The 25,521-nt window shown below is 45.2% G+C and overlaps 1 protein-coding gene across 2 annotated transcripts; it reads left to right on the top strand.

The window, feature by feature from the left end:
• Positions 1-6,687: 6,687 nt before the first annotated feature.
• Positions 6,688-25,458, top strand: EXOSC9 (exosome component 9). Of its 2 annotated transcripts, none has more exons than XM_043970979.1 (12): positions 6,688-6,875; positions 10,991-11,085; positions 11,776-11,895; positions 12,014-12,116; positions 13,117-13,254; positions 16,148-16,230; positions 17,407-17,539; positions 21,357-21,445; positions 22,064-22,210; positions 22,890-23,071; positions 24,518-24,575; positions 25,281-25,458. In XM_043970979.1, exons 1-12 carry the CDS (start codon positions 6,810-6,812, stop codon positions 25,360-25,362), a joined length of 1,296 nt encoding a protein of 431 aa, XP_043826914.1. In that variant the 5' UTR covers positions 6,688-6,809; the 3' UTR covers positions 25,363-25,458. The 2 variants fall into 2 exon arrangements, with proteins under 2 accessions (XP_043826914.1, XP_043826913.1); XM_043970978.1 differs by having other exon boundaries at positions 24,497-24,575.
• Positions 25,459-25,521: the final 63 nt, after the last annotated feature.

Here is a 25,521-nt window from a genome sequence, read left to right as displayed (position 1 = left end):
CAAAAACTCAAAACAATTAGTGTGATGAGGGGACCAGTTGGGAAGAAACAAAGTGAAGCCAAATCCTCCGATTAGATTCCTTCTTTTACTAGGGGTTTAGTCATATAAAACACTTCTTTTGATTGAGAGAATGGTAGCATGATTAAGTCCAAAGCACAATGACCTCCATATTGCTTGTCTCCCCTTTCAAATTCCAGAGACAGAAGATTTAGAGAAAACATATCAGAAAAGTAGAGCTGCTCTCTCCTGTTTTGTCCCGTGGACCCTTCCCTTTTGCTACTCAGAGGCCCACAAGGAAGCCAACAGGGTGAGGGACCTTAGGCTAAGTGCAGAGAGGCAGGCCAAAGAGGGCTATGTTCTGTGAAGGCCAAGTACAGGAGGACATTTCCTGAATGGAGAGTACTCTGTGAATCATAGATGACTTACAGGTGGGGAAGTGGGCACAGAGCTATACAGATGTAATACGGAGACTCATTTCACAGCTCAACATCCACTCTCTATTAAACCTCCCTAAATGAGACAAGCACCCCAAATACAATCACTTAACTATGTGAGATTTAAAATTGGATATACGAGCATTAAACTCCTCCTTTAACTTTTCCCTTCTATATCTCCCAGACCACTAAGAAAAAGAAGCCTCTGAGCTTTAATCAGTGAGGAATTAATTGTTTGGGAATTAATTAGACAACAAACAAGTGATACCAATTAGGGAAATAGGAAAGTAGAAATACAAAAGAATAATCTTAGAGCTAAGCTTAGTCTATATTCTTTTATAAAACTCACCGAATCTCAAACTGCCTGCCAGGCCGAGAGCCAGAGCCAATCACCAAAAGTGTGGGGCCGTCACCGCTAAGCTGAGAAGCCAGAGTGTGCGAGACAGAGCGCCAACTTCCGTTCTTACTCTCAGTTTTAAGTTGGCATCCGGAAGTACGGCCTGCTTGGCCATGCTCTCCGGGCAGCAGCATGTTCGTTGAGGTCTCCTCCCCAAAACATCGGTCCTTCAAAAGCCACTTCAGTAGCATGCGCTCAACTCTCAAATGATTCAGCTAAAACTTCCATTTTTTACCACAACTAGTTCAGTATACTGGGGGATGTGACTGGAGTAATTTTCTGTTTCCTAGAAAGTAATTCTAAGCTGGAGATCCAAGAGAAAACAGTTCTGTACAAGATTCTACCTGGTACTATCCTCCTTCATCATCCCTCCTCCCAAAACAAAGGAGCCAGAACCATTTGATGTTTGTGAAATACAAAAATTCTTGAGATCTGCCTGAGGGTTTAAAAAATAATCTAGGGGCAGCTAGGTGGTGCAGTGGATAAAGCACCAGTCCTGGATTCAAGAGGACCTGAATTCAAAGCTGGCCTCAGACACTTGACACTTACTAGCTATATGACCCTGGGCAAGTCACTTAACCTTCACTGCCCTGCCCCCTCCCCCCCCAAACCTAGAATTTTGATATTAACAATACCATTTTTTTTTCCTCAAAAAGCAAGTAAGAGGAAACCAAAAGAGCCAGGGAAGTGGGTCCCCCTCCCATTCCCCAAAAGAGGGGTGATCACAAGTGTGGATGGACTGCCTCATCTCCCTTCAAGGCCTATCCAGAGAGGACTCGTAAATACTTCCCAAGAAAACCAAGTTGTGATCGTTTTAGGCTTTCTTTGGCGATCCCAAATTGCTCCTTATCACCTTGCCCAAAGAGATTGAGGAACGGGTCAACAAGACTCTGAATTTACTTTTCTTTCACCATTAAGTACACAGTGAACATATGGATCCTGTCATTATTCTTGGAAGAAGTCACCCTACTTCACTTAATTAAGACCAAATCTAAAACCTGTGCCACCCTGGGGCTTCGTGAAGGAACTATGTGGACTGAGCCACCTCGCTGCATTTGCCAAGCATGCCTTCTTTGATCTAGTCAATTTTAATAAGAACAAACTGGTCTGTGAATTTGATGCCATACTCTTGCATGGGGTCTCCAATTTTATTGGCCATATCCTGTTCAATCTCTAATTATATTTGACTTCTTGTGGGAGTCTTGCAAGGCCTGCCCTAACAGGAATACCTGGTGCATGAGTTTCTTAGGTATGCAGCCAACATTCACCCCGTCCATTTCTAAGAGGAGTGTGACTGACAAAATCCAGTACTATGATCTTCTTACCATATCTGGCTGCCTCCTTGGCAGCAGCAAAACCTCCAGAACCCCCACCAATGTCTCATCTGAGTCATTCGCTCTGCTGCAGCAGGATTGTTATCTGCCATGGCCTCACATATTTCCTCTTCCCATATCACAAGCTCCCTTCCAACTGATGTCCGTAACTTTTTTTTTTTCAAAACAGAACAGGATTTATTTTAACAAGAACAAACTTAAAAAAAAACCACAAACAGGATCAGTAGGATCAAGGGAAAGGAAATAAAATGGAGAAAGGGAAATTATACAACCTCAAAAGATACCACCGCCCAGGAATCAGCTGAGAATATGCAGCAGACCTCCTGTCGTTCCAGCGTCCAGCTAGAATCTGATCTCTGTAACTTTTCTTTCTTTTTTTTTTTGGGGGGGGGGGGCAGGGCACCGAGGGTTAAGTGACTTGCCCAGGGTCACGCAACTAGTTAAGTGTCAAGTGTCTGAGGCTGGATTTGAACTCAGGTCCTCCTGAATCCAAGGCCAGTGCTTTATCCACTGCGCCACCTAGCTGCCCCCATCTCTGTAACTTTTAAGGAAAAATTATTCTAATTTACGAAAGGTCTGGAGTTAGGACGTGGCTCCTGCCACACCCTCCCCCATTTCAACAGCCATATTCCAAGGTTAAAGAATGTTTATGCTGTTCCTCCATATTACAAGCCAAGCTATGTCTACTAAAAGCTCTCACCCACGTAGCCTTCATCTGTGTGCCCATGGCCACTGATGGTATGGAAAGTGTGCCAAGGTCAAGCTGTCCAAAAGCAACTTCAGAAAAGGGTGCCCAGGAGCTAGGCTATGTGTCTCCAGGTCTTCCAGGCAAGAATGGCTGAGATGTGCTGCTGCTGCTGCTGCCCAGACTACTTCTTGCCTTCCATGAATTCAGGAACTGAATCGAGTGAAGACTCATCACAGGCTTCCTATGCTAGACCTGGATCTGGGCATAACTCAGAGGTCTAGTTCAATCCTTGCATCTTACAAGTGAGGAAACAGACCCAGAGATGTTAAGTGAGGTGCCTGGAGTCACCCAGCAGCCTCAGGGGCAGGATCTGTCATCCTTCCAGTCAGTCATGCTGCTTTGCCACCAGGAATACCAGAGGTAGGAGCATTTCTGCTCCTTTCTCTATCATCTTTAGACCTGCCTGGGCTATGCCCTCTTTTCTCCTTTTTCTAGTCTCCTTCTCCCTCTCATTCCCTTTCTGTTTCTCCCTCCTCCAACCCCATTCTCTTAGTTGGTTATAAAATGGAAGTTCACTTTTTAAAAAATTATTTGTTGAATCAAGTTTTATATACTGTTATTACTTTGAAAAGCTGGCAAGGTGAATGTTTACTTTCTAAAAATAAAAGCACAATTAAATTGCTTCTTTTTACTTGTTTGTGTTCCTTTGTGGGTTTTTGTTTTTTGTTTTTGCAGGACAATGAGGGTTAAGTGACTTGCCCAGGGTCACACAGCTAGTAAGTGTCAAGTGTCTGAGGCCAAATTTGAACTCAGGTCCTCCTGAATCCAGGGCCAATGCTTTATCCACTGTGCCACCTAGCTGCCCCCTAGTGTTCCTAAAGAGATTTTTTTTAATGTGTCAATGTTCCTTGATAAGCAAAGGGATGGCTTCAGAGAAATCCCAGAAGACTTGTAAACTGATGCAGAAAGAAGTGAGCAGAACCAGGAAAACATTTTATACAATAACAACAATATCATAGACAAACAACTTTGAAGAACTTTATTATGAATGATGACTAGCTATGATTCCAGAGGATTCATAATGAATCCTCCTGACAGAGAAATGATGGACTCAGTAGAGATCAAACCATATTTTTTTTTTGATATGGCCAAAGCTTGACTATTTGTATTTGTTGCAAGAATTTTGCTTTTCTTTCTTTTTTTCCCATTGATGGGAAGGAGAGAAGATAGATTTTTGTTCATTGAAAAAATGCAATTTAATTTTTAAAAGGAGGATACCAGAATTAAGAACTTTGAAATGAAAATGTAAGTCAAGAGAAAACTAGAACTAGAAAAAAATAGCAGAAAAAAAATAGAAGAACAAAAGGTCAAGAATATAAAAAGAAACAATGAAAAAATGTAAAGGAAGGAAGTTGAACACTACCAGATCTTAAGCTACATTAGAAGGCAATAATTATCAAAACTATTTGGTATTAAGAAATAGAAAGGTCGATCAGTAGAACACAGCAGACATATGATTCAAAGTAGTAAATGATTATAGTAACCTTGTGTTTGACTAATGTAAAGATTTAAGCTTCTGGGATAAGAATTCACTATTTGATAAGAATTGCTTGGGTAAGCTGGAAAGCAGTCTGGCAGAAACTAGGTATAGATCAATATCTTACACCAATTACCAAGATAAGGTCAAAAGGGATACATGACCTAGATACTGTAAGTAAATTAGAAGAGCATGAAACACATTACCTATCAGACTTAAGGATAGGAGAATTTGTGAATAAACAAGAGATAGAGACTATTGTGAGATATAAAATGGATACTTTTGATTACATTAAATTAAAAAAAAACTTTTGTATAAATAAAACCAATGTAGCCAAGACCAGAAGGAAAGAAAATTTGGGGAAAATTTTTTATATACAGTTTCTTGGATAAAGGTCACATATCTCAAATAGAGAACTCTGTCAAATTTATAAGAATATGAGTAAAAATAAAAGGATATGAGTCATTCCCCAATTAATAAATGGTGAAAAAAATATGAACAGGCAGTTTTTCGATGAAAGAAATCAAAGCCATATCTTGTTATATGAAAAAATGCCCTAAAGAATTTCTGATTAGAGAAATGCAAATTAAAATAACTTTGAGATATCATTTCACATCAGACTGGCTGAAATGATAGAAGGGGAAAATGACAAGTGTTGGAGGGAATGTGGAAAAATAGGGACATTAATACACCGTTGGTAGAAATGTAAAATAATCCAATCATTTTGAAGAACAATCTGAAATTATGCCCAAAGAATTATAAAAACTTGACAAAGGGTTTGCTGAAAGATTTTTAAATGCACAGAAACAGAAGGGTATAATACAGACTAAACGAACAATTTTGAAAATAATGTGTGCGATTAAAAAATAAGGGCTATGAAAGTCATGTTCATATGTGATCCTTTTTGTGTTCTCTGCTGCCTAAAATGGAAATTCTTTCTTTCTTTCTTTCTTTTTTTTTTTTTTGCATTTAGATGTGCACTGGGAGTAAATCGTGGCACGCTTGTGTTCAAAAGTCCGCCTCTTGGTAACTGCAGTGGAGGTGCCTTTAAATACTCCCTCTTTCTTGAGGAACACGGTACTTCTCTTGGGGACTTCTGTGGGGGTCCATGCTAACACGACAAAGAAATGGAATTCGGGCTTTGTTTGGTCTTCTAATCTAATTTGGGGGGAAGGAGATAATGATGGTTCGTTTTTGACAGGCAGAGGGTGAGACGTTTTCAGGCCAGCCAAGGTGAGTTGCCCTTGGTGACTTGGGGCTGCCGCCCAGGGGCCCGGAGAACCAGCGCTATGGATCTGAGTCATCTGCGCAAAGACAATAATCAAACCCTGGGGAGCTGTCAGCAGAGAGGAGCAAGGCTGAGAGCAATGGCCCCCTCCCCCTCCCCAGCCAAGGCGGGGCTTTCCTCCATCATAAAGTCCAGGGGCTCCCTTCTCTCACTGCCGTACCCCGGAATCTCTCTCCTCTCCTGCTAAGAAGCACGACACCGAGCAGCTTGGGGGGTGAAGCCTGGGTGAGGTGCGATCCTCCCCAGAGACCTGAATAGGACCCTGGGCCAAACTATGTTTGGATAAGTCACTTTTATTCCCTTTTTGTCAGGTCCGACTCTCCGAGACCCCACTCGGGGTTTCCTTGGCAGAGACACCGGAGGGATATGCCATTTCCTTCTCCCGCTCATTTGATAGATGGGGAAAATGAGGCACTCGTGCTAAGTGACTTGCCCAGGGTCACACCGCCGGGAAGCTTCGGAGCCTGGATCTGAACTTTATTCGCTAGAGAAGGGCCTATTCCAGGCGGAGGGCGTTCTCGCATGCTGGGGAAAAATCAATCAATAGGCACAGGAAGTGCCTCCTACTATGTGCAATCATCAATAACCGTCGATTACCAATAAACACGAGTCTTCAGATACCAAGAGGGCCCGAAGGCCTACCTGGAGGAGGGGGCAAGGTTGGTCCGTTAAATAACTTTTCTGGCCCACTTTTCCCATCTATAAATGGGGCCTGGGCGGTGCTGGATGGTCCAGTTTCATGACCGAGGTCCCCCGTCCCGTAATAACGCGTGCAACTCCCCACCCGAGTTTTGCAGAGAATTCCCTTTCCAGCCCGTAAGCAAAGCGAAGCTTCTCCACTGACGCCTACGCAGAAACACCCCGGGCTCTCGGCCCTCAGCCTCCCCCACACACACCCCCGCCCCGCCTCACCCCGCCCCGCGCCCTCGCGCATGAGCAGAGCGACGGCCGCGCGCCCTCGCGCCCCCCTCCCCTCCCCACCTCCCAGGGCCGCGTACTGATGCCGTCAGTCCTCCGCGCGACCAAAGACGCCAGGGACTCACGTGAAGCGGCACGCACGTCGCTTCCCTTCCGTTTCCCTCCCTCCCTCTGGGCTCTAGGGCCACTGCGCTCCTCAGGAACGGCGGCGCCATGAAGGAGACGCCGTTATCTAACTGTGAGAGGCGCTTCTTGCTCCGAGCCATCGAAGAAAAGAAGGTAGGGAAGGAAGCCCGCGCTCCCTCTCACACCCGCACGCGCGGCCTCCAGCCTGGGGTTTAGAGGCGAGGTGGGGGCGGGGCGGGGCGGGGCAACTGTCATCCTCCGGCTCCGCCCCGCTCCCTGGCGCGCGACTAGAACGCATGGAACTCAGGAACCTCTCGGCCGTGGCCACGCTCTCGGCGTTGCATGAAGGAAGGGGTCTGATCCAAGTGTCTCTCGGGTACCCTTCCCCTAGCCGCCCCCTTCCGGGTTTATGGCTTTATGGGAAAGGGGCTCTGAACTTGAATCTCAGAAAGACTGGACTTTCCCTTCTGCCGTGGACCCTGACCCACTGTTTATGCATGCGCACTTCAAGCCACCTCGGTCGGGCCCTCCGGGGGGGGGGGGTGTCAGCCCGTGCGCGCATGCGCCTCGGGAGGATGAGCCGCTTCCCTTCTCCTGGGGGCGAGCCCTAGCGAAGCTGCCTCGCGGGCTATCACAGTAGGGGGCCCCCCCAGGCCGAGAGGCTCCTCGCCGGTGGCAGCTCCCGACGTCTCCTCCGGGGCTTGCGGGGCGGGGGCGGCGGGAGGAAGCGGGAAGGCCGGAGGGGAGGGCCTGGGGCCCGCTGTGCGGGGCAGGGCTGTGGGCTGGGAGCGGAGGAGGCGGGAGTGAATTGTGGATAATAACGAAATCCGGAGCTGAGTCACCCGGGAAACGGGGACGCTCGAGGGGCATCGGCACGTTCCGCCAGCCTCAAGTGGAAGGGTTGGGGAGGGACAATGACCGCGGAGCCGCAGGTGGGGGTGGAGTCCACCTCCGAGGCTCTCAGTGGGGGAGGGGCCGGGCATCCCCCTCTCCTGGCCAGTTCTCCGCCACTAGTTTCACACCGCGCCCCTTCTACCGCCTTGGCACAGGCTGTAGCCCAGCCCTGGCATACACTCCCTCCTCACCACCCGGAATCCCGACTTCCTTCAGAACTTAGCTCAAGGACCACAGCTACACAGCCATGGCAGACTTCTGTCACCTCCAGCGAATTCCACCACTCTTTGCTTAACTGGATCTGAGCCAAAAGGCCAAGAAGCATCTACATGCTTTTTTCTCCGATAGAATATAAGCTCCTAGACAGTGGGTACTGTTTTATCTGCCTTTGTATCCCTAGCACCTGACATGCAGTGGTGCCTAATTAATGTTTGTGGATTGATTGAGGTCCTGAGCGAAGATACATGGAGTACTGGAGAGAGTGACGAGGAATTCAGTGTTTTCTGTTGCAGGGGTCTCTGACTGCAGGGAGCAAAGAGGAATATAAGCAGAAGATGTCTGATGTGAAGGACAATTTGTTGAAAAATGGGAGGGGCAGCTAGGTGGTGCAGTGGATAGAGCACCAGCCCTAGATTCAGGAAGACCTGAGTTCAAATCCGGCCTCAGACACTTGACACTTACTAGCTGTGTGACCCTGGGCAAGTCACTTAACCCTCATTGCCCTGGAAAAAAAAAAGAAAAGAAAAACAAAACAAGAAAAACGGGACAATACTGGAAGGATGGGGATGACATGGATGCGTATGAGGGAGTGAGAACAGGTGCTTAGTCCAAGCCAGTGCTTCTCAAAGGGTATGCCATGAACTTCAGATGTATGTTATTTCAGATAAAACAAAATTCATATTTTATTGAATACACATTTTGCTTACCCGGTATCCGTATGTTAAACACAGATAAAATAAACCTTGTGTCTTGTATACACTAACCTCAGGATACTTCAGACCCTGAACTCATGAAGAATTCAAAAATAGCTATTATTGAAGAGGAAATGGATATGCTTGGTTCTCCAGATTCTCCCTTCAAGGTGGCTCAAAGCAAAGAATATAATACTGTGCTGTGAGCAAAAAAGGGAAAAGATGTTTGAGAACCGATGGTGAAGAGAGGAGCCTTATAGCAGTAGAATGTCACACCAGGCGTGACCACTAGCAGTGGTCATGTTTATCTGATGACAGCCTGAGCCAGAGGGGGAAAAGGACCCTCCACGCCTGTGGCCTGATGCCTGTGCCCTTGGTTTGGCCTGGAGTTCAGCTGTGGTTTTGACTTGCCCTCTTCAGAAGCTTTGCAAATCTGCCCTAAAGGAGCCCCAAGGCTGAGTGGATTAACTTGGGGGAGGGGGTAGGATCCCTGGTGACTAGAGACAACTTCAGTCAATCAACAGGCATTTCTTCTGTCCACCGTACGCCAGAATTCCTGGTGCTTAGCATATAGTCCCTGGCCTTAAGGAACCTACATTCTGTTGGAGGGTGAAGCACATTCATGGACAAGAGAATTAATACAGTGGTTTGGTGGGACTTGGGGAGGGAATCTTGAAGGAGGTAGCAGTTAGCAGGGAGAACGGGGTGTACTCGATAGAAATGAGAAACTTTGAAAGAAGAGTTGGTTTAGGGGAAAGATAATGATTTCCATTTTGAATATGTTGAGTTGGAGATGCCTACGGTAGGATGCAGCATCTGGGAAAGGTACTAAGAAAAGGTAAAGGCTGGATGTGTGTATCTGGGGGTTGTCTGTGTGAAGATCAGAGCTGAATCCGTGGTCCTTAAGGGCAAAAACAGTTGTTCATTTTTGCTTTTGTGTCCCGGGTGCCAAAACGTTGGTTGAACTGAATTGTTGAAGCAACCTTAAAACACTGTACGAGTGTATCTCTGACCTTTTTCAGTCCCTCTCCTCTCATAAACAGTGTGTTTTTCACAGGTCCTGCCTATTCTTGCAACTATCCTTTCCTCACTGTGCCTCCTACCATCAGCCTAGGTGCACATTCCCATCCACCTGCAGTATTGCTCTCACCTGGGAGGTCTTCCGGATTTTTCTTCCCCTTCTAATCCATCCTCCATATCATTTCTAGAATAACTGTCCCTTTGCACAGATATGGTACTGTCATTTCTCTGCTGAAAAGTCCCTACTGGCTCCCTATTGTCTACAGAGTAAGTACACTTTGAGCTCCTGCCTGGCATGCAAGACCCTCCACAATGAGACACCACTCTCACTTTGGCTCATTCTGATTCCCCTGGACACACCATGCTTCAGTCCACTTTGCCCCCTCAGAACCTGTTCCTTCTTCCTCAGATTCTATGTCAGGATTTTCCAGGGTAGGACCAAGGGATAGTGACGACCAAAAACTAAATGCCAAGATCGACCTAACCCGATGCCTTCTTTCTAAGCCAGATTCCCCTTCTTTCCCAGCACACATGTCCCAAGTCTTCCCCTTCCATGGCTATCCCATGGGAATCACCATGACCTTGTACTATTCAGACCTTCCCTCTCTCCTTCAGTGACTTATTTGTCAGTGGTGGCCTCCCTGTGGATGCTTTATCATCTTGTGCTTCAACTCAGACTCTCAGACCCTCCGAAGATGGCTTCCCATTTTCCCATGATCTGCTTGTGTCTCATGCCCCCATTCTTCTGAAAGTTTATACTGTTTGTGGTCTGTTGAGCACAGTTGTGATCACTATAGATCACATGGTTTGGTTTGTGGAAGCGCCTTAAAAAATGCCTCTGTGGGAGCAGCTAGGTGGTGCAGTGGATAAAGCATTGGCCCTGGATTCAGGAGGACCTGAGTTTAAATCCGGCCTCAGACACTTGACACTTACTAGCTGTGTGACCCTGGGCAAGTCACTTAACCCCCATAGCCCCACCAAAAAAAAAAAAAAATGCCTCTGCAACTTTTAACAATTCTTTTTTGGGGAGAAGGAAGAGGGAGAATAGTCTGTTTTACTAGTCTCCACTCTCAGAGATCTGTTATTCTAATAAAAAGTTTTCTGAGGTGTTTGGTTTCAGAAATGAATGTCAGGATCATAATTTCATTCAGCACACATTTTCAAAAGCCTGTTGTGTACTGAGTGTAGTACTAGGTGTTAGTGAGAGAGAAGGTTTGGGTAAGATTTAATCTCTGCTCTCATGGAGCTGGTGGATTGGTAAAAGAAGACAAATAGAGCTGTAATACAAAATAATATAAAACAAAAGGCTGTGTGAAGCTGGAGTACTTTGGAGTTGGATTACAGCTCACAAGTTTAGTAAATTTAGTAACATTAAACTAGTTTAACTGTTTGAACCCCATGAAATTTCTCCCTACCTATGAGATGGTTGTTTTTCTGTTGAAGCGCCTCGATGGTAGACAAACTTATGACTACAGAAACATCAAAATTTCATTTGGAACAGACTATGGCTGCTGCATTGTGGAACTGGGGAAAACAAGGTAAGAGAAGAACTATTTTTGAGGAAACTTGGGGGGGGGGTGGGGCAGTGAGGGTTAAGTGACTTGCCCGGGGTCACATAGATAGTAAATGTCAAGTGTCTGAAGCCATATTTGAACTCAGGTCCTTCTGAATCCAGGGCCGGTGCTTTATCCACTGTGCCACCTAACTGCCCCCAGAAGAACTATTTTTAAGTATAATTAAAACAAAACAAAAAGGAAAAGGAGAACCATGTTTAAGTAAAATAAAAATCAGCATTTCTGTCATTTGAAGAGTCTCTGAAACCTCCCTGGCTCTTACTTCTTCTCATCAATAAAATGAGAGGATGGGACCAAAAGCACTCTGATGTTGTGGCAGGATAGCAGTGAGCAGAGTTTAGCTGAGGCTGCCAGCTCTTCGGAGCTGCACTGGGCTGTGCCAGCTGGGCCTTTGCACCAAGTCAGGCATTAATGTGGTGACCCCTGGGTCCCAGGGGGGATGAACCAGCCCACAGAAGAAACAGTGAGTAGTAGGTCCGAGCTCCTGGGCCAGTTTGGGGTAGGATTGTGGCCTGCATGTCCGGCCTGGGCAAGATTCAGTTTTTAATAAATGTTTCCTTAGAAAACCAATCAGTCTAGAGATAGGTTGTAAAAAAAACCTGAATGGATAGGTTTCACTGACAGACGTTTGTTTGTTTGTTTGTTTTTTTGTAGAGTTCTTGGGCAAGTTTCCTGTGAACTTGTTTCTCCAAAGCCCAATCGGGCAACAGAAGGTATTCTTTTCTTTAACCTTGAACTCTCTCAGATGGCCGCTCCAGCTTTTGAACCCGGCAGGTATTAAATTCTGTTTCTTAAGAAGGACTTACTCTGCCCTTTGACAGAGGCAAATGTATCATAGCAGTGAGTTGTGTTTTAATGGTGATCTGACATTAGCGCATTTCTATTTTCATAGGCAGTCAGATCTCTTGGTGAAGTTGAATCGACTTTTGGAAAGATGTCTAAGAAATTCAAAGTGTATAGACACTGAATCTCTCTGTGTTGTTGCTGGCGAAAAGGTACAGAATATGCCTTCACTGGTTAACACTGGGAGAAATGTCATAGATTTGTGGGGCTCGACATTCACCAAGGGGCATTCTCCCATCTCTCCCAAAGGTTGGTTATGGGCATACTTAGAACATTACCCCATTTGTTGTTAGGAAGACACACCATCACTTTATTGTGAGTAGAATTTGGTCTTTGTGAAGATTATTTTATTTCTATTAAAACAAACAGCTGTCGTATTCCACAGAAATGAAACCTTAGATTTATAGAATATACCTCCCAATGAGCTGTAGGGTTCTTATACAGATTTATGTCATTCATTCTACTCAAGGTATTTCCTAAAGGCAGATAGCACAAGTGAAGAGCCTAGCCACCCCACTAAGGCCACACAAAGCAAGGATTGGAACCCATTTCTCTTGACTTTCAGGCCATTGATTTTCCTCTGGAATCACAGTGCCGGCCTGGCCATTGGGTCACTTTGGACTTAAGCTTGGCTCTGACAGACTAGCTTGAACTGCAACACGTCACTGTCTGTTTCTGCGTTCCATACTCCAGAGCCTCTTCTGTTTGCCTGATTTACAGAAATGTCATCACAGGCTTCAAAGGGAATCAAAGGAGTCAGCTTCCATTTAAGGCACTATATAGGTAGAAATGGTGGGGAGTCTAGGAACATTTTATTTTAAACATAGCTGTAACATTTATGCCAACTACCTCTCTGAAATTAGATTCAATTTAACCAATGCTGATAGACTGGGAGAGACCTTAGAGGTCGTCTGTTTTAGAGATAGGAAACAGGTTCAGAGGGGACAGTGACCTGACAGGTGTCACCCTCACTAGGAAGGGACCCGCAGTGCCACATCCTGTGTTCTCTCCACCCTACCAGGCTGCCTGGTGACATGGTCCTTGACTTGACAGATTTGCTTTCTTTGACTTGCTAGACATATTGAAAAAGTAATTATGTTTTACACGTAAGTGTCCAAAGAGTTACTTCAGATTGTTCTAATTCTCTCTCAGGTCTGGCAGATCCGCGTGGATCTCCATCTGTTAAATCACGATGGAAACATTATTGATGCTGCCAGCATTGCTGCAATCGTGGCCTTGTGTCACTTCAGGAGACCGGACGTGTCTGTCCAAGGTGATGAGATCACTCTGGTAAGTCTGTGGCGAGGGTGGGGCATCCTCTGTGGACCTCTTGTTTCAGTGGTGCTGGTGTGTGGGGGTTAAGTCCCAGAGGTGCCAAAGAGCAGCTGTCCAAGCTGAAGAGATGCTTATCAGGAAGTGCCAATGTGGGGGGGCAGCCTTGCTTGGGTCTTGGGTCAGTGAGACCTCTGGTCATGTCCTGCATCTTTGTGACTGTGGGGACTAACTTAAGTTCTCAGTGACCTCAACACATTCTCAGTCTACGTGAGCAGAGGGAGTTTCCACACTAAGAATTCCCTGCAACTGATGAAATCAAAGGTCCAGACCAAAAAAAAAAAAACTATTAAGGGTGATTGTGGCTCCAGGCATTTGGATGCAATCAAATGCTCAAAGACTCAGGGAAAGAAGAAAGCAGGACAGAGTGTCGAGGGTGGTGGTAGAGATAAAAAAGAATTGTGGGGGCAGCTAGATGGCACAGTGGATAAAGCACCGGCCCTGGATTCAGGAGAACCTGAGTTCAAATCCTGCCTCAGATACTTGACATTTACTAGCTGTGTGACCCTGGGCAAGTCACTTAACCCTCATTGCCCCACAAAAAGAACAAACAAACAAACAAAGAATTGTGAGTTAGGAATCCACCAGAAAATGGCCATAGCTGCTTCCCCAGGTTGTGAAACACTTGGCACTCATTACCTCATTAGATTCTCATGCCATCTGGGTGACACCCAGGACCATTTTCCAGATAGGGAAGCCCAAGCTCAGAGAAGCAGAGAGGCTGCTAGTCTCACTGTATGGTCCCATGTTAAGATCATGCCCACGTTTAGTTCAGTGCAGTCCACCTTGATGAAGAGCATAAAGGCCTGTTGATTGGGGGATGGCCAGATGAGGCATTTTGCCAGTCGCAAAAGCTAAAACCATCCCTGCCACTCGCAGAGCCTCCTACTGGGGTTGGGGGAATACAACCAGCCCCTGGGCTTTGGGTTTGAGGAGGCTGGGAGACTGAACCACCCTGAGAGGCTTCCGGGGAGGCTTCACAGTCAGTGGCCCCTGAACTGAGCCCTGAAGGACCCTCCAAGGTGGGGGTGAGGAGGACAGGAGGGCACAATCACCTAGATAGGCAGTTGTGGAAGAAAGACTCTCCAGTTCAGGGATGAGGCTGTGAGGTAGAAGTGTGTGGAGGACATGAATGTGGAGCAGGGCTTGGGAGGCCTCAGACACTAGCTAGACCGAGCCGTTGGTCTCTGTCCTAGAGACAGGAGGGAACTTCAGAAGAGCTTTGAGTTGGAGCTGATGCAGCCAGCCCTGTGACTTAACGTTGTTCAGCAGATTGCGCAGTGAGAAGCAGGAAGGCCAGTTAGCAGGCCCGAGCAGTACTCCAGGCAAAGGCTAACAAGGGCTTGAACGCAGAGGTGGGAGGGGGGCTAAGTGCCAAAGGTGCTGGAGGTTGAGTCAACAAGAGCTGGCAACTGGCTGGATTCATGGGGTGGGACTGAGAGGGAAGAGGTCGTGATGGCAGAGGTGAGTGTCCAGAGCGACCGAGAGCCGACAACCACGAGGAAGTTTAGTGGAGAAGGGCCAAGTTTCACTTTGGACGTGTCATTTGAGGGTCCAGCATCAATGTAAGATTCTAATGAAGGAGAGAAATGCAAACTGGACGTACAGAAGAGAGTCATCTTCAGAAAGCTAATAATAGAACCTTTACCAAAGGCAAACCAATGGGGAGAGAAAAGGACCCGAGACAGACCCTTTGGGGATGTCTCCTCTTTGGCAATAAAACAGCAAAGGAGATTGGGAAAGGATTGTTGGTATGAAGAGAATTGGGAGAAAGCAACATCACTGTGGTCAAGGAAAGAAAACCTAAGAGGGCAGGATGCTCGGGAGTATGAAAAGCTGCCCCGATGTTAGGTTGGGTGAGGGTTGGGGAAGGGTCCCGGTATTTGGCAGCTGAGAGGGCTGTAACTTGGAAGAGAGTCATTTTAGTGGGTCCTAAGGCAGAGGACGCTTGGAGAAGTGGGTCAGAGGGAGAGCCAAAGGAGAAAAGGGGAAGAAGACAGAAGCTTCCAGACCCCAGACAGGGGAGCTGGGCCATAAAGGCTGATGGGTAGAAGTAGCCAGTCCTTTGGGTCAGTCATGGGATCAGGTGTAGATGATGAGGAACACTGCCTCAGACACACCTCAGAAAGCCCCTGGGTAGAGCAGTACTGGCACCAGCTGGATCCCAGGGTAGTTATAAGGAAATCGCTTTGTAAACCTTAAAGTCCCGTACTAATAAGGGTGGTTATGCTAACCCTGATTCATGGTACTTTGTGTTCCTGAAATGTTGAGGGAAGAAGCCACCCAAAAGGCACCTCAGTCCCGAGCAGCATACCCGTGGCTTCTGGATTCTGAGGGTTTCTGGCTCTCTGAGACTGGTAATCTCTGATGGATCTGAGTCTAGTAGCAAGGACTCTGAAGCTTAGAATTTCTCATGGTGCCAAGACTCTAGTGGTATCACACTGGCATTTGGGTACCTGGGGAGGAAGCCAAATGCATGCTTGGCACCAGCTCTAGAGCTTCATCCCAAGGTGGCAAGCACACTTGGAAGATGCCCTGTGTAGGAGGCAAGCTCTAGGCTTGGGCACCTGCATCCCTGGCAGGCAGCCCACATTCTCTCGTGGCTCCCTGGACCTCTGGTGATTGTATCAGTCATGACTCCTGTGCTGGCACTCTCAGACCTCATGGTGGCAAGAGAGCTTGATGAAGGATGGTTCCAGGATCACAGAGGAATCAGAGGAGGAGGTGGATTTTGCACCATTGATGATGAAATAGCATTTCATTTTCTCCCTTGAACCTCTAGACCAGTTCATGGTTTTATGTGTCCATCACCTTAACATTTATTGTTACTGGCCATTGTGTTTTTGTGCAGTACACACTGGAAGAGCGGGATCCTGTGCCTCTGAGTATCCACCACATGCCCATCTGTGTCAGTTTTGCCTTCTTCCAGCAAGGGTGAGTCACGAGAGGCTTGTCATCAGGAGCAAAAACAGATGATCTAAGGACAAAGTGCCCAAGTGTCTGTCCATAACACATGCCTCCAACCCACAGCCACTCTTGTCCAGCAGTAGCCAGGGGCTGGCAGGCAGAAGAGTCTCACTGGGAGGTCTGTCGGTCTATCTGTCTCTGTCTATCTCTCACACACACACAAAACATGGAAAACATACTAGCGTCTTCAGTATCAGAATTCCGTTTTGCCAAAAGAATGGCCGGGCAAGATTCAAATATGAGAAGCCAAAATTACCCCTCCCTGTTGTCATATGTCATCTCTCTTACATTTAATAAATGTGTGATAAAGACTGATATCAGTGATTACATTGGTACAGGCAGGGAATCTCCCTCTACCAGTGCAGGTCAGCACCAAGTCTGGGACTCAGACTTATAGAGTTGTCTAGGGCACCGAGAAATGACTGTCCCAGGGTCACTCAGCCAGAATATATCAGAAGTAGGGCTGGAACTCAGGGAGTAAGGACCTGGAAAATGATGGGCTGTGATCAGGTAAATAGGTGTTCAATATTTTTTCTCTATTGCCTATGAACAAAGACTGGAGAAAAGCACTGAGAAGCACTCCGTGGACTCATTATGTTGACTTGATAGTTGAGAATTTCATTGTAAGATGAACTATTTTGATGGAATATGATTGGAGTTTAGAAATAAATTTAGCATCATTAGTTTTGCCATATAATGGCATTTATAATACTTTGAAATTTGAAATGAAATCCAAGATGGAAGGGACTAGGGAGAAAATGGACTTAGAATTAACATAAATCATCAAATCATGTCCACATGATCTAATTGTTTGTTAGAACACTTAAGTCATCTAATCAGCCAAAGATAAATTATGCATTATTTGAAGAAACTGATATTGACTGAGAGAGGTTTTGCTATAATTGCCCTGTTGGGTTTTCAAAGAGATGCATTTAGTATTCACTCCGCGTTCATAAACATAATCATTCTCTTTGGCTCTCAGTGCTTCCCTAGGTTTTGTTCTAATAGCACAAGATGGTGTCATTTTAGTTTTTCAAAACCCATTGCTTAGAGTTCACATCTTAACCCTTGAGTCACTCAGTATTTCTGATTAGTTGTAGACTATTAATGTTAATTGAAATATCTATTTAATATTTATTTCAGGACTTACTTATTGGTGGATCCCAATGAGCGAGAGGAGCGTGTCATGGATGGCCTGCTTGTGATTGCCATGAACAAACACCGTGAAATTTGTACCATCCAGTCTAGCGGGGGGATCATGCTGCTCCAAGATCAGGTGAGTTGTTTGATTTGTGTCTTGTTAGATGTGATTGGGGTGAGTTATTTTGTGAATCGAGTAAGTCTGAAGAGTAGGTTTGTATGTAAAGTAGGCTAGTTCTCACCCACATAATCCAGGCACTGATAGTTGCTGGTCTTTAAGAATGCTCACTTACAAATATTTCAGAGCAGTGCATTGTGGGTGCCTTTTCCATGATGCTGCAGATCACCTTTCTCCATGGAAGGTAGCTGGGGCCAAAAGCAGCCGTCACCTGGTGTCAGCACTGTAGCCACAAGCTTCCCCGCCTTGGGCAAACCTACTTCTGCAGTGGTGGTGGACAGGCTGCCCACCTGAGCTCAGGCTCATGGGTGCTATCATCAATGATGAGCAGTGTTGGGAAATTCTTTATTCTTCCAAGACTTAGAACCTGAAGCTCCTTGTTGCCTACCTGGGGTGGATACTAAGCTCAAGTCTGGATGCCAGCTATGTTGAGGATCCAGATAAATGACAGGATAGTGCTAAAGCATTTTTTAAAACAGAACGGATCACAAGCTAATGGCCAAGCCAAGAAGACCTGAGTTCAGATCTCACCTCTGATACCTACTGGTTGTGTGACATTGAGCAAGACACAACCTCTCAGTGATGATCTCTCCAACTCTGAGACTGTCAGTTTCAGAGAAGATGCTGAACTTCCTTGGTAGAGTTTCCTCACTCAGGAGTCCTTAGACAAGTGAAATCACAAATACAGGCCTTCTGTCTCCCCTGCCCCTGTCATCCAAGGATGACAGGAAAAAACATCTAAGGGTTTTTGGTTTGACTTTTTAATTAGCTCAAGGCTTTATTTGAACTGATGCTCCAAACTTTTGTGCACTTTAAAGTATCCTTTCTCAAGGGATCTGAAAGCTGGAAAAATAGCAAAGGTGTAGAGGAAAATTTCAGATGTTGTTTTTATCAGAAAAAGTAGCCAAGAAGATATCAATAACTTCCCACCCATAGGCCGTTGTTCTGCCCATTTTCTCAAAAGTTTTCATTGTTTGTGCTTTGAGGACACCCTTGATGAAAGTATAGAAGAGGAATAATGAGGTTTTCTCAGGGGAGATTCTTCAGCAAACCACAGTCATGCCCTCGACTGACAGGTGGAGAGAATCCAAGCCCCCACTGAGCTGATTGTTAGTCGATTATAAGAAATGATAGGGTTTGACAGAGCACACCACTGTGCAAAGGGCTCTTCTGGCGGGGGGGGGGGGGGGGGATGTCCTTAAATGATGTAACAACAGAGTGACTGTGTTCAAGCCTCTGGTGATTAAAGTTCAGCAAGGTAGAAGACAGGAAGATATAAGCTTGCCAAAGGTGTTTGCTGCCATCAGGTTCACGTGCAGCCTGGAGTCCTGGAGGTGTGAGGCCCTTCAGATTCTGCTTGTTAATGGCCTTGTACAGATTGCATCAAGCCCAGGCACACTGCAGGGCCTCCCGATGAGACCTACAGGTGTTCAAGAGCTCAGCCTCTCTACCCAGGAAAAACCAAGTGTAGGAAAGGCTCTTGTCTAGACGAGATGTTGTGCGTTTGGATGAACTGCCCATGGAGCTCGTCCATCAGTGTATTTATCACGGACCCAAGGCAAACGGACAGTGAGTTGAGCCCAGATTGGACAGAAAGATGAAAGCCTCGTGCCTTTGATATATAGCTGTGAATCACAGACTGCTTCAGTCTCCAAAGATTTGAAGGTGGGGGTCCCTCCAGGGAGGCCTGAGCAGGTAGCCGCATATTACATTTACCCAGGATTTACCCAGAAGTGGTGGAAGGAGAAACGTGAGCAGGAAAAAAACCTGGCTGTCATGGAGCGAAAGTGAAGGAGCCCCGAGGCCTGCAACATGTATCTGTGCCATTCCGAAGGAGGGAGGCTGCACTGCTGTGAGGAGCCCCCGTTACTGAGATCATCGATCCATTGATGGCCTAGAAAGAGCTTATTTCCTACAGCCTAATGAGTGATGTACTTCAATCCTCCGGACATAGAGAACTTGAAAGAGTAATGTGGAAATCACCAGATTGAGCTGGAGAGAGACCTTAAAGATCAGACAGTCTAATGTCCTCATTCTGCAGCTTAGAAATCTGGAAGTGATGTGCTGCAGGTTCACTCGTAGAGCCAGGATTGAACTGTGTGTGCAGTTAATTGGTGCCTGCTGAATGACTGAGATCAGCATCTTTGCCATTGTCCTGTAATGAATGCCTCTGCCTTGGCAGAACTGACCTTTTGAAGAAATGCAAGAAGTTGTCATTGTGCCACCCAAAGAAAACACCTGCTCCTCTGAAGAAACTACAGGGCTAGTGACCCCATGGCCTTAAACCTCATTAGCTCAAAATGGCAAAGGACTAGAAATAATGAATTATGAATTCCTTCTCAAACAATTGTGGATTTTTTTTGTTGAAAACATCTGGGATTACTGGTCAGAGTCAGTTTTAGAGCTGGTGGTGTCAAAGTCAAATAGAAATGGGGACCCTAAAGTGTATATTAGGATCCCTGCAGGTCACCTGGTGACTTAGAAAGCCACATGTTCACATTAGCTTTGTTTTATTGTATTTGTGTTAAATATTTCCCAGTTAAATCCTAATCTGGTTCAAGTCACACTCCGGAGTGTTATGGGCTCACGTGGGCTGCTATGTTTGACACCTCTGATCCAGCCCAACTCCTCATTTTACAGATGAATAAGCTGAGACAGTTTGTCAGGGTCACAGAGTAGATCCAGCTCCTCTGACTCCAGTCTCTGCTCACAGACCACAGGAAGAACACTGGCATTGAAACAGTACACTTATCCCTTACACATGGTGACTTTTCCCCATCAAGGTTTGGATATATCATGGGGAGTTTGGGGGAAGCCACAGGTAATACAGAAAAGTTTAGAAACTCAGAAATGCCTAACTCAAATTTTACAATAGGGTACTGTAAACACTCCATAAAAGAAAAAGATAAAATCCAGACTTCTTCTCTGGTACTGAGGGCCAAAAATTCATACATTTTCCGGATGATGGGGGCACTGCACCCCATCCGCCTTGATGTGGAAGGAATAACTATAGTTTTTTTTTAAGTTGTACTGTTTTAAGCCGTCAACAAAGTTATTTATTGAGTGCTTATTCTGTGTGTGTTTTGGGGGTACAGAGACAAAACCAGAGTCCCTTTCCACCAGCTGCTCATTGTAATGGGCGAGACAAACATACAGACTGTTCATACAAGATACTGGCGGGGTAGATGTAGGCCAGTAGCATCAAGAAAATGTTTTGTTCTAGATCTAAGACTTTTTCACTTTTGGAATTTGGAGATTCTCTAAATGCCTTTTTTTTTTTAAACCTGGAGCTTTTAAATAGCCCTGCTCCTAGGATGTTGCAACCCCTAGAAATAAAGAAGTAGACCCAAATTAAGTACTCCTATGGGAGTCCCAAAGGGACTTTCAAAGATACTTCATGGGATGCTGTGTTGAAAATTCCTAACATGAAATACTTATGTTACAGTACTCATTCTCTCCATGCCGTGCAATCTTATATAGTATTTGTTTTCTTGCTATCGATTTAAGTCATTGTTTATTTGAGCTGATGACACATGGATAGATGAGTTTGGAATTAATCTCCATTACAAATCTTTAAATAGGAAATGCTACATTTAATTGGTAGGGAACACTCAGATGACTGCATTTTCCTCTTTAAAAAATACACCTCTTTGGGCAAAGTGAAATACTTTAGCAATACTTTTAGAGGCAGAACAAAATGGGCCTGTTTTTATTGCATTAGAGTAAGGCATTTGATGTGTCGTATCCTTTGAATAACATTGGCTGTCACTATCAGGTTCTGAGATGTAGCAAAATTGCTGGTGTGAAGGTGGCAGAGATCACGGAACTCATACAGAAAGCCTTGGAGAATGACAAGAGAGTGAGGTGAGTCTGATGGGAAGGAAATGTCACTGACTCCTGGGTTTTCTCAGCCCTCCTGGCTTAGAAACGCCACCGCATGCCAGAGCAGCCACATAACCACACTTCCTCAATGGATGCTCCCTGTCTGATCACTGTAGTTATATCCTACTTAGTGTGTCTGACAGGCAGTGGTATACTCCTTGTCTTATCTTTTCTGATCTTAACCATCTCTCATTAAAAAGAAGTCTGGGGGCAGCTCGGTGGCTCAGTGGATAGAGCACTGGCCCTGAAGTCAGGAGGACCTGAGTTCAAATCCGACCTCAGACACTTAACACTTACTAGCTGTGTGACCCTGGGCAAATCACTTAACCCCAATTGCCTTGTAAAAAAAAAAAAAACAACAACAAAAAAAAGAAGTCTGCCTGGTCAGACGACTCCTCCCTCTCAGTAAGTTACTGTGATTTCTTAAGGAATCAAAAGTAGTAAGACAGTGTGTAAATGATCACCAGTTGTATAGTTGTTAATCGTGTGGGGAGAGATGGCCAACAAAATGCAAACCAGCCTGATATTGAGGTTCCTTGCCTATCTTTGGATAAATAATGGGAGTAATTTGCCCTTTTATTTTCTCACACCAAAAAACAGGAAAGAAGGTGGCAAGTTTGGCTTTGCAGAATCAATAGCAAACCAAAGAATCACCGCTTTCAAAATGGAAAAAGCTCCTGTTGATACCTCAGATGTAGAAGAGAAAGCAGAAGAAATCATCGCCGAAGCGGACCCTCCCTCAGAGGCGTATCTCTTTTGGCAGTTATACTTGGTAAAAACTCAATGTAGAAAAATGAGGGGGGCCCACACAGGAAATCTTGTGCTCCCCACAAATCTGTTAGTTACCATGATTTGAATTTCTTTTTAAGGTAGTCTTTATTGTTAGAAAATGGAGGAACTGAAGAGTAGAATAATCTAGGCTTGTAAAATGACAGATTACAAACATTCTACTACTCATTTTGCCTTGAGAAATCCAGGATTTAAGAGCCATTGCTGGTAGAGGCTTCAATCCTGGTCTTACCAGGAGCCTCCTCAAGAGAGCCCGCAGTGTTGAGGAAGAAAGGGCACTACCTTTGGTTCCATTGCAGCCAAACACTGCACCAAGATTTTGGGGATACCCTGTTAACTTTGGCATTAAATCATATAACTAGGCCACATTTATATTTAGTGCATAACCTTTTATCAGCCATCCTCAAATCATCTTTGTTGCTAGTCTCATTGATGGTGGGCATATGTAGCTGACCTTGTGTCCTGGCTACTCAATCATCTTGCTTTTAGGGAAACAAGCAAAATTGTGCCAGTCGCCTTAAGCAGGCCCATATGATGCTTAACAAAAAACAAAAAACTCTTCTCTTCATGCCTGCTCTGTGGATCAGGGCATCAGATTGGATTTTGGATGGTTTCCTACTTTCCTTAACAAGTTTAGTGTTTCTAAACCGGTGCTATGGACTCCTGGCACTGCCCAGATCGGAGAAGGGATAGAGAGTTCCTGGGGTGATCTGGAAGAGGAAGAGGAAGAGGAGGAAGGTGGCAGTGATGACGTCACCATTCTTGACGGTGTCAAGATGGAAACAGAAGAGCAGAATGTCGGAAACCACATCAGCGATGGTAAGTTCTGCTGTGGTCCAAGATGTTGGCTAGACCACTGGTTTGCAGCAGGTCTGTTTTCCCTTCCCTTCCTATGTGCTTGCTTTCCTGCTGAGACGCAGTCGTTTCTAAACAGAAGATGGATGCTCCTCAGGAGAGCCAGGTCACAGTGGAGCAGCGGACCCTGGTATACAGCACATGGATCTTGGCAGAGCCCCCAGGAGGGGAAGACAGCAAAAAGCTTTGCTTTCAACCCTGAAGTGTCACAATTATGGTTCTCTGCACCCACTGTAATTCATTAATGCCCAAATAACACTGCCAAACAGGTTCTGAACTGAGGTGACTGGCTTACTTCACTGCAGCTTAGTTTAAAAACACACCAGCCCAAGGGGCAGCTAGGTGGCGCAGTGGATAAAAGCACCGGCCTTGGACTCAGGAGTACCTGAGTTCGAATCCGGCCTCAGACACTTGACACTTACTGGCTGTGTGACCCTGGGCAAGTCACTTGACCCCTATTGCCTCGTGCAAAAAAAAAAAAAAAAACAAAAAACCACACCAGCCCTAGATTCAGGAGGATGAGTTCAAATCCGGCCTCAGGCACTTGATACTTACTAGCTGTGTGACCCTGGGCAAGTCACTTAACCCCAATTGCCTCACCAAAAAAAGACAAACAACGTAACGCCCCCCCCCCCCCATTCTCTTAACTAAGTAGGGCATTCCCACCACTAGTGCAGTTGTACTAACAAATGCGTAGCTTTAACAGCTAGCTAATGTCTGAAGTAGGATCTAAACCTAGGTCTTTGCGACTCAACTCAGCACTCTGCCTCTCCATGAGTGCCTACAGGTGATCAGACCAACCTGTAGTTCCTCAGTTTCTTTTGACCTGGGAGAGACATTGTTATTGATGTTAAACTCTACAAAGCCAGGCCAGGCGCAGCTGCTTCATGCATGTAAACGTTTGCAATAAAACCCACATGTAACAGTAGCACTCCTCTCACCCACACCCAGTGTCACATGGAGAAAACAGGGTCCAAGCCAGTGCTCTGGCCAGACTATACCCAGAGACTGACTACATGCTTTCCCCCAAAGGCAATTAGTGTTTTACTGGAAACAAAATTCAGTAATTCATTTAATGAAATCTATATATTACAGCTCTTGAATAATCCATACAGAAAACATTTATTGCAGACCTGCTATGTACATAGAGCCCCTTGTAAGAAATAAAAGTACAGTACAGCATGGGAGAGCTGGCCTTTACCCAACATCCTCTACTCGCTCATCAGCTGGCCCCGTGGGGGCTTGCACTTACTCTGAATTACACTTTCATTGGAACAAAAATATATCAAGTTTACCTAGCGATAGAAACTAGTTTTTCTCATCATCTGTACATTTTTGCCTAACTTTAATAGGGTTGGGTTTTTGTTTTTGTTTTAATATTTCTTAAAGATACTCCTATCGTTCTGTCAGATAGTGAAGAAGATGAAATCATCATTTTAGAACCAGGAGAAAATCCAAAGAAAACAAGGTAACTGAAGTACTTGATTTATTTTAAATTATTAATGTTAATGCAAATGTTAATTCAACTCTTGATACTATGTTTCAGTGTCACTAACTCTGCTCCAGATGTAGAATTTCAAAATGCCTATCTAAGTATAAATCATTTTAATCTCAGCAGATGGCCAAAGATTCCTTTTTATACTAATTATAGTGAATTGTCCAGGAAAGGCTACCTGGGCTTTCTTAATAATGTGTATTATGTGACGAGTATATGAAGGTTAGAGGAAAGAAGAGAGCCTGAACTCTTCACATAAACCCATTCTGAGACTGGATTAAAATGAAAACATTTGGACCAACTTCTGCTGGACAGAGCAATTTGGGCAGTTGATTGTAGCTGATAGGACAGCCCTGCCTGACAAATGATTTTCCCATCATTACTTAAAGGTGAATATGTCCCAGCCATTACTTTTGCTTGGTTGAGTGTGAAGTCGAGGTGGGGTCTGACCATGCTAGCAATCATTCCAGGCAATGATTTGTTACTGCTCTATTGACACAAAGATGCCCTTCTCAGCCACGCCTGGAAGAAGCACCAATCTGTCCTCCAAGCTTAGCTCCCTATAGAGGAGAGGCTGAGCCCTCTGCATACTATACATTATTTTTGCCTGAGTGAAGACCTATTTAAAAAACCATCTATAAATACACGTTTTTAGGCTTTGATTTCATTTGTTTACAGAATACAGGCCGATGCCAAAGAGGAAAAAGTCTCAAGTAAAAAAGCAATTAGAAGGAAAAAGAAGAAGTCGGCTGCCAACTAAAACTTTTAAAAGACACGATTGGAAGATACCTTTAGGACTGTTGTGTATTTTGACATGTATTTTTTTCTTGATTTCAAATAAAGTATCTAGAAAATGTCTCATGTCATTGGATTCATTTGAGAGGTTAAACCTACTTGTGATTGCTCCGAGAGGCCGGCA

This window comes from Dromiciops gliroides, chromosome 6, assembly GCF_019393635.1.
Source record: "Dromiciops gliroides isolate mDroGli1 chromosome 6, mDroGli1.pri, whole genome shotgun sequence".
Taxonomy (NCBI): domain Eukaryota; kingdom Metazoa; phylum Chordata; class Mammalia; order Microbiotheria; family Microbiotheriidae; genus Dromiciops; species Dromiciops gliroides.
The sequence above is the reverse complement of the archived record's forward strand: the minus strand, read 5'-3'. Positions and strand labels throughout refer to the sequence as shown.

Coding starts and splice junctions, on each gene's coding strand:
- EXOSC9 (XM_043970978.1), top strand. CDS start 6,810: ATGAAGGAGACGCCGTTATCTAACTGTGAGAGGCGCTTCTTGCTCCGA. Junction 13,255..16,147: donor AAGGTGATGAGATCACTCTG/GTAAGTCTGTGG, acceptor GTTTTTGTGCAG/TACACACTGGAAGAGCGGGA. Junction 21,446..22,063: donor GAGAATGACAAGAGAGTGAG/GTGAGTCTGATG, acceptor ACCAAAAAACAG/GAAAGAAGGTGGCAAGTTTG.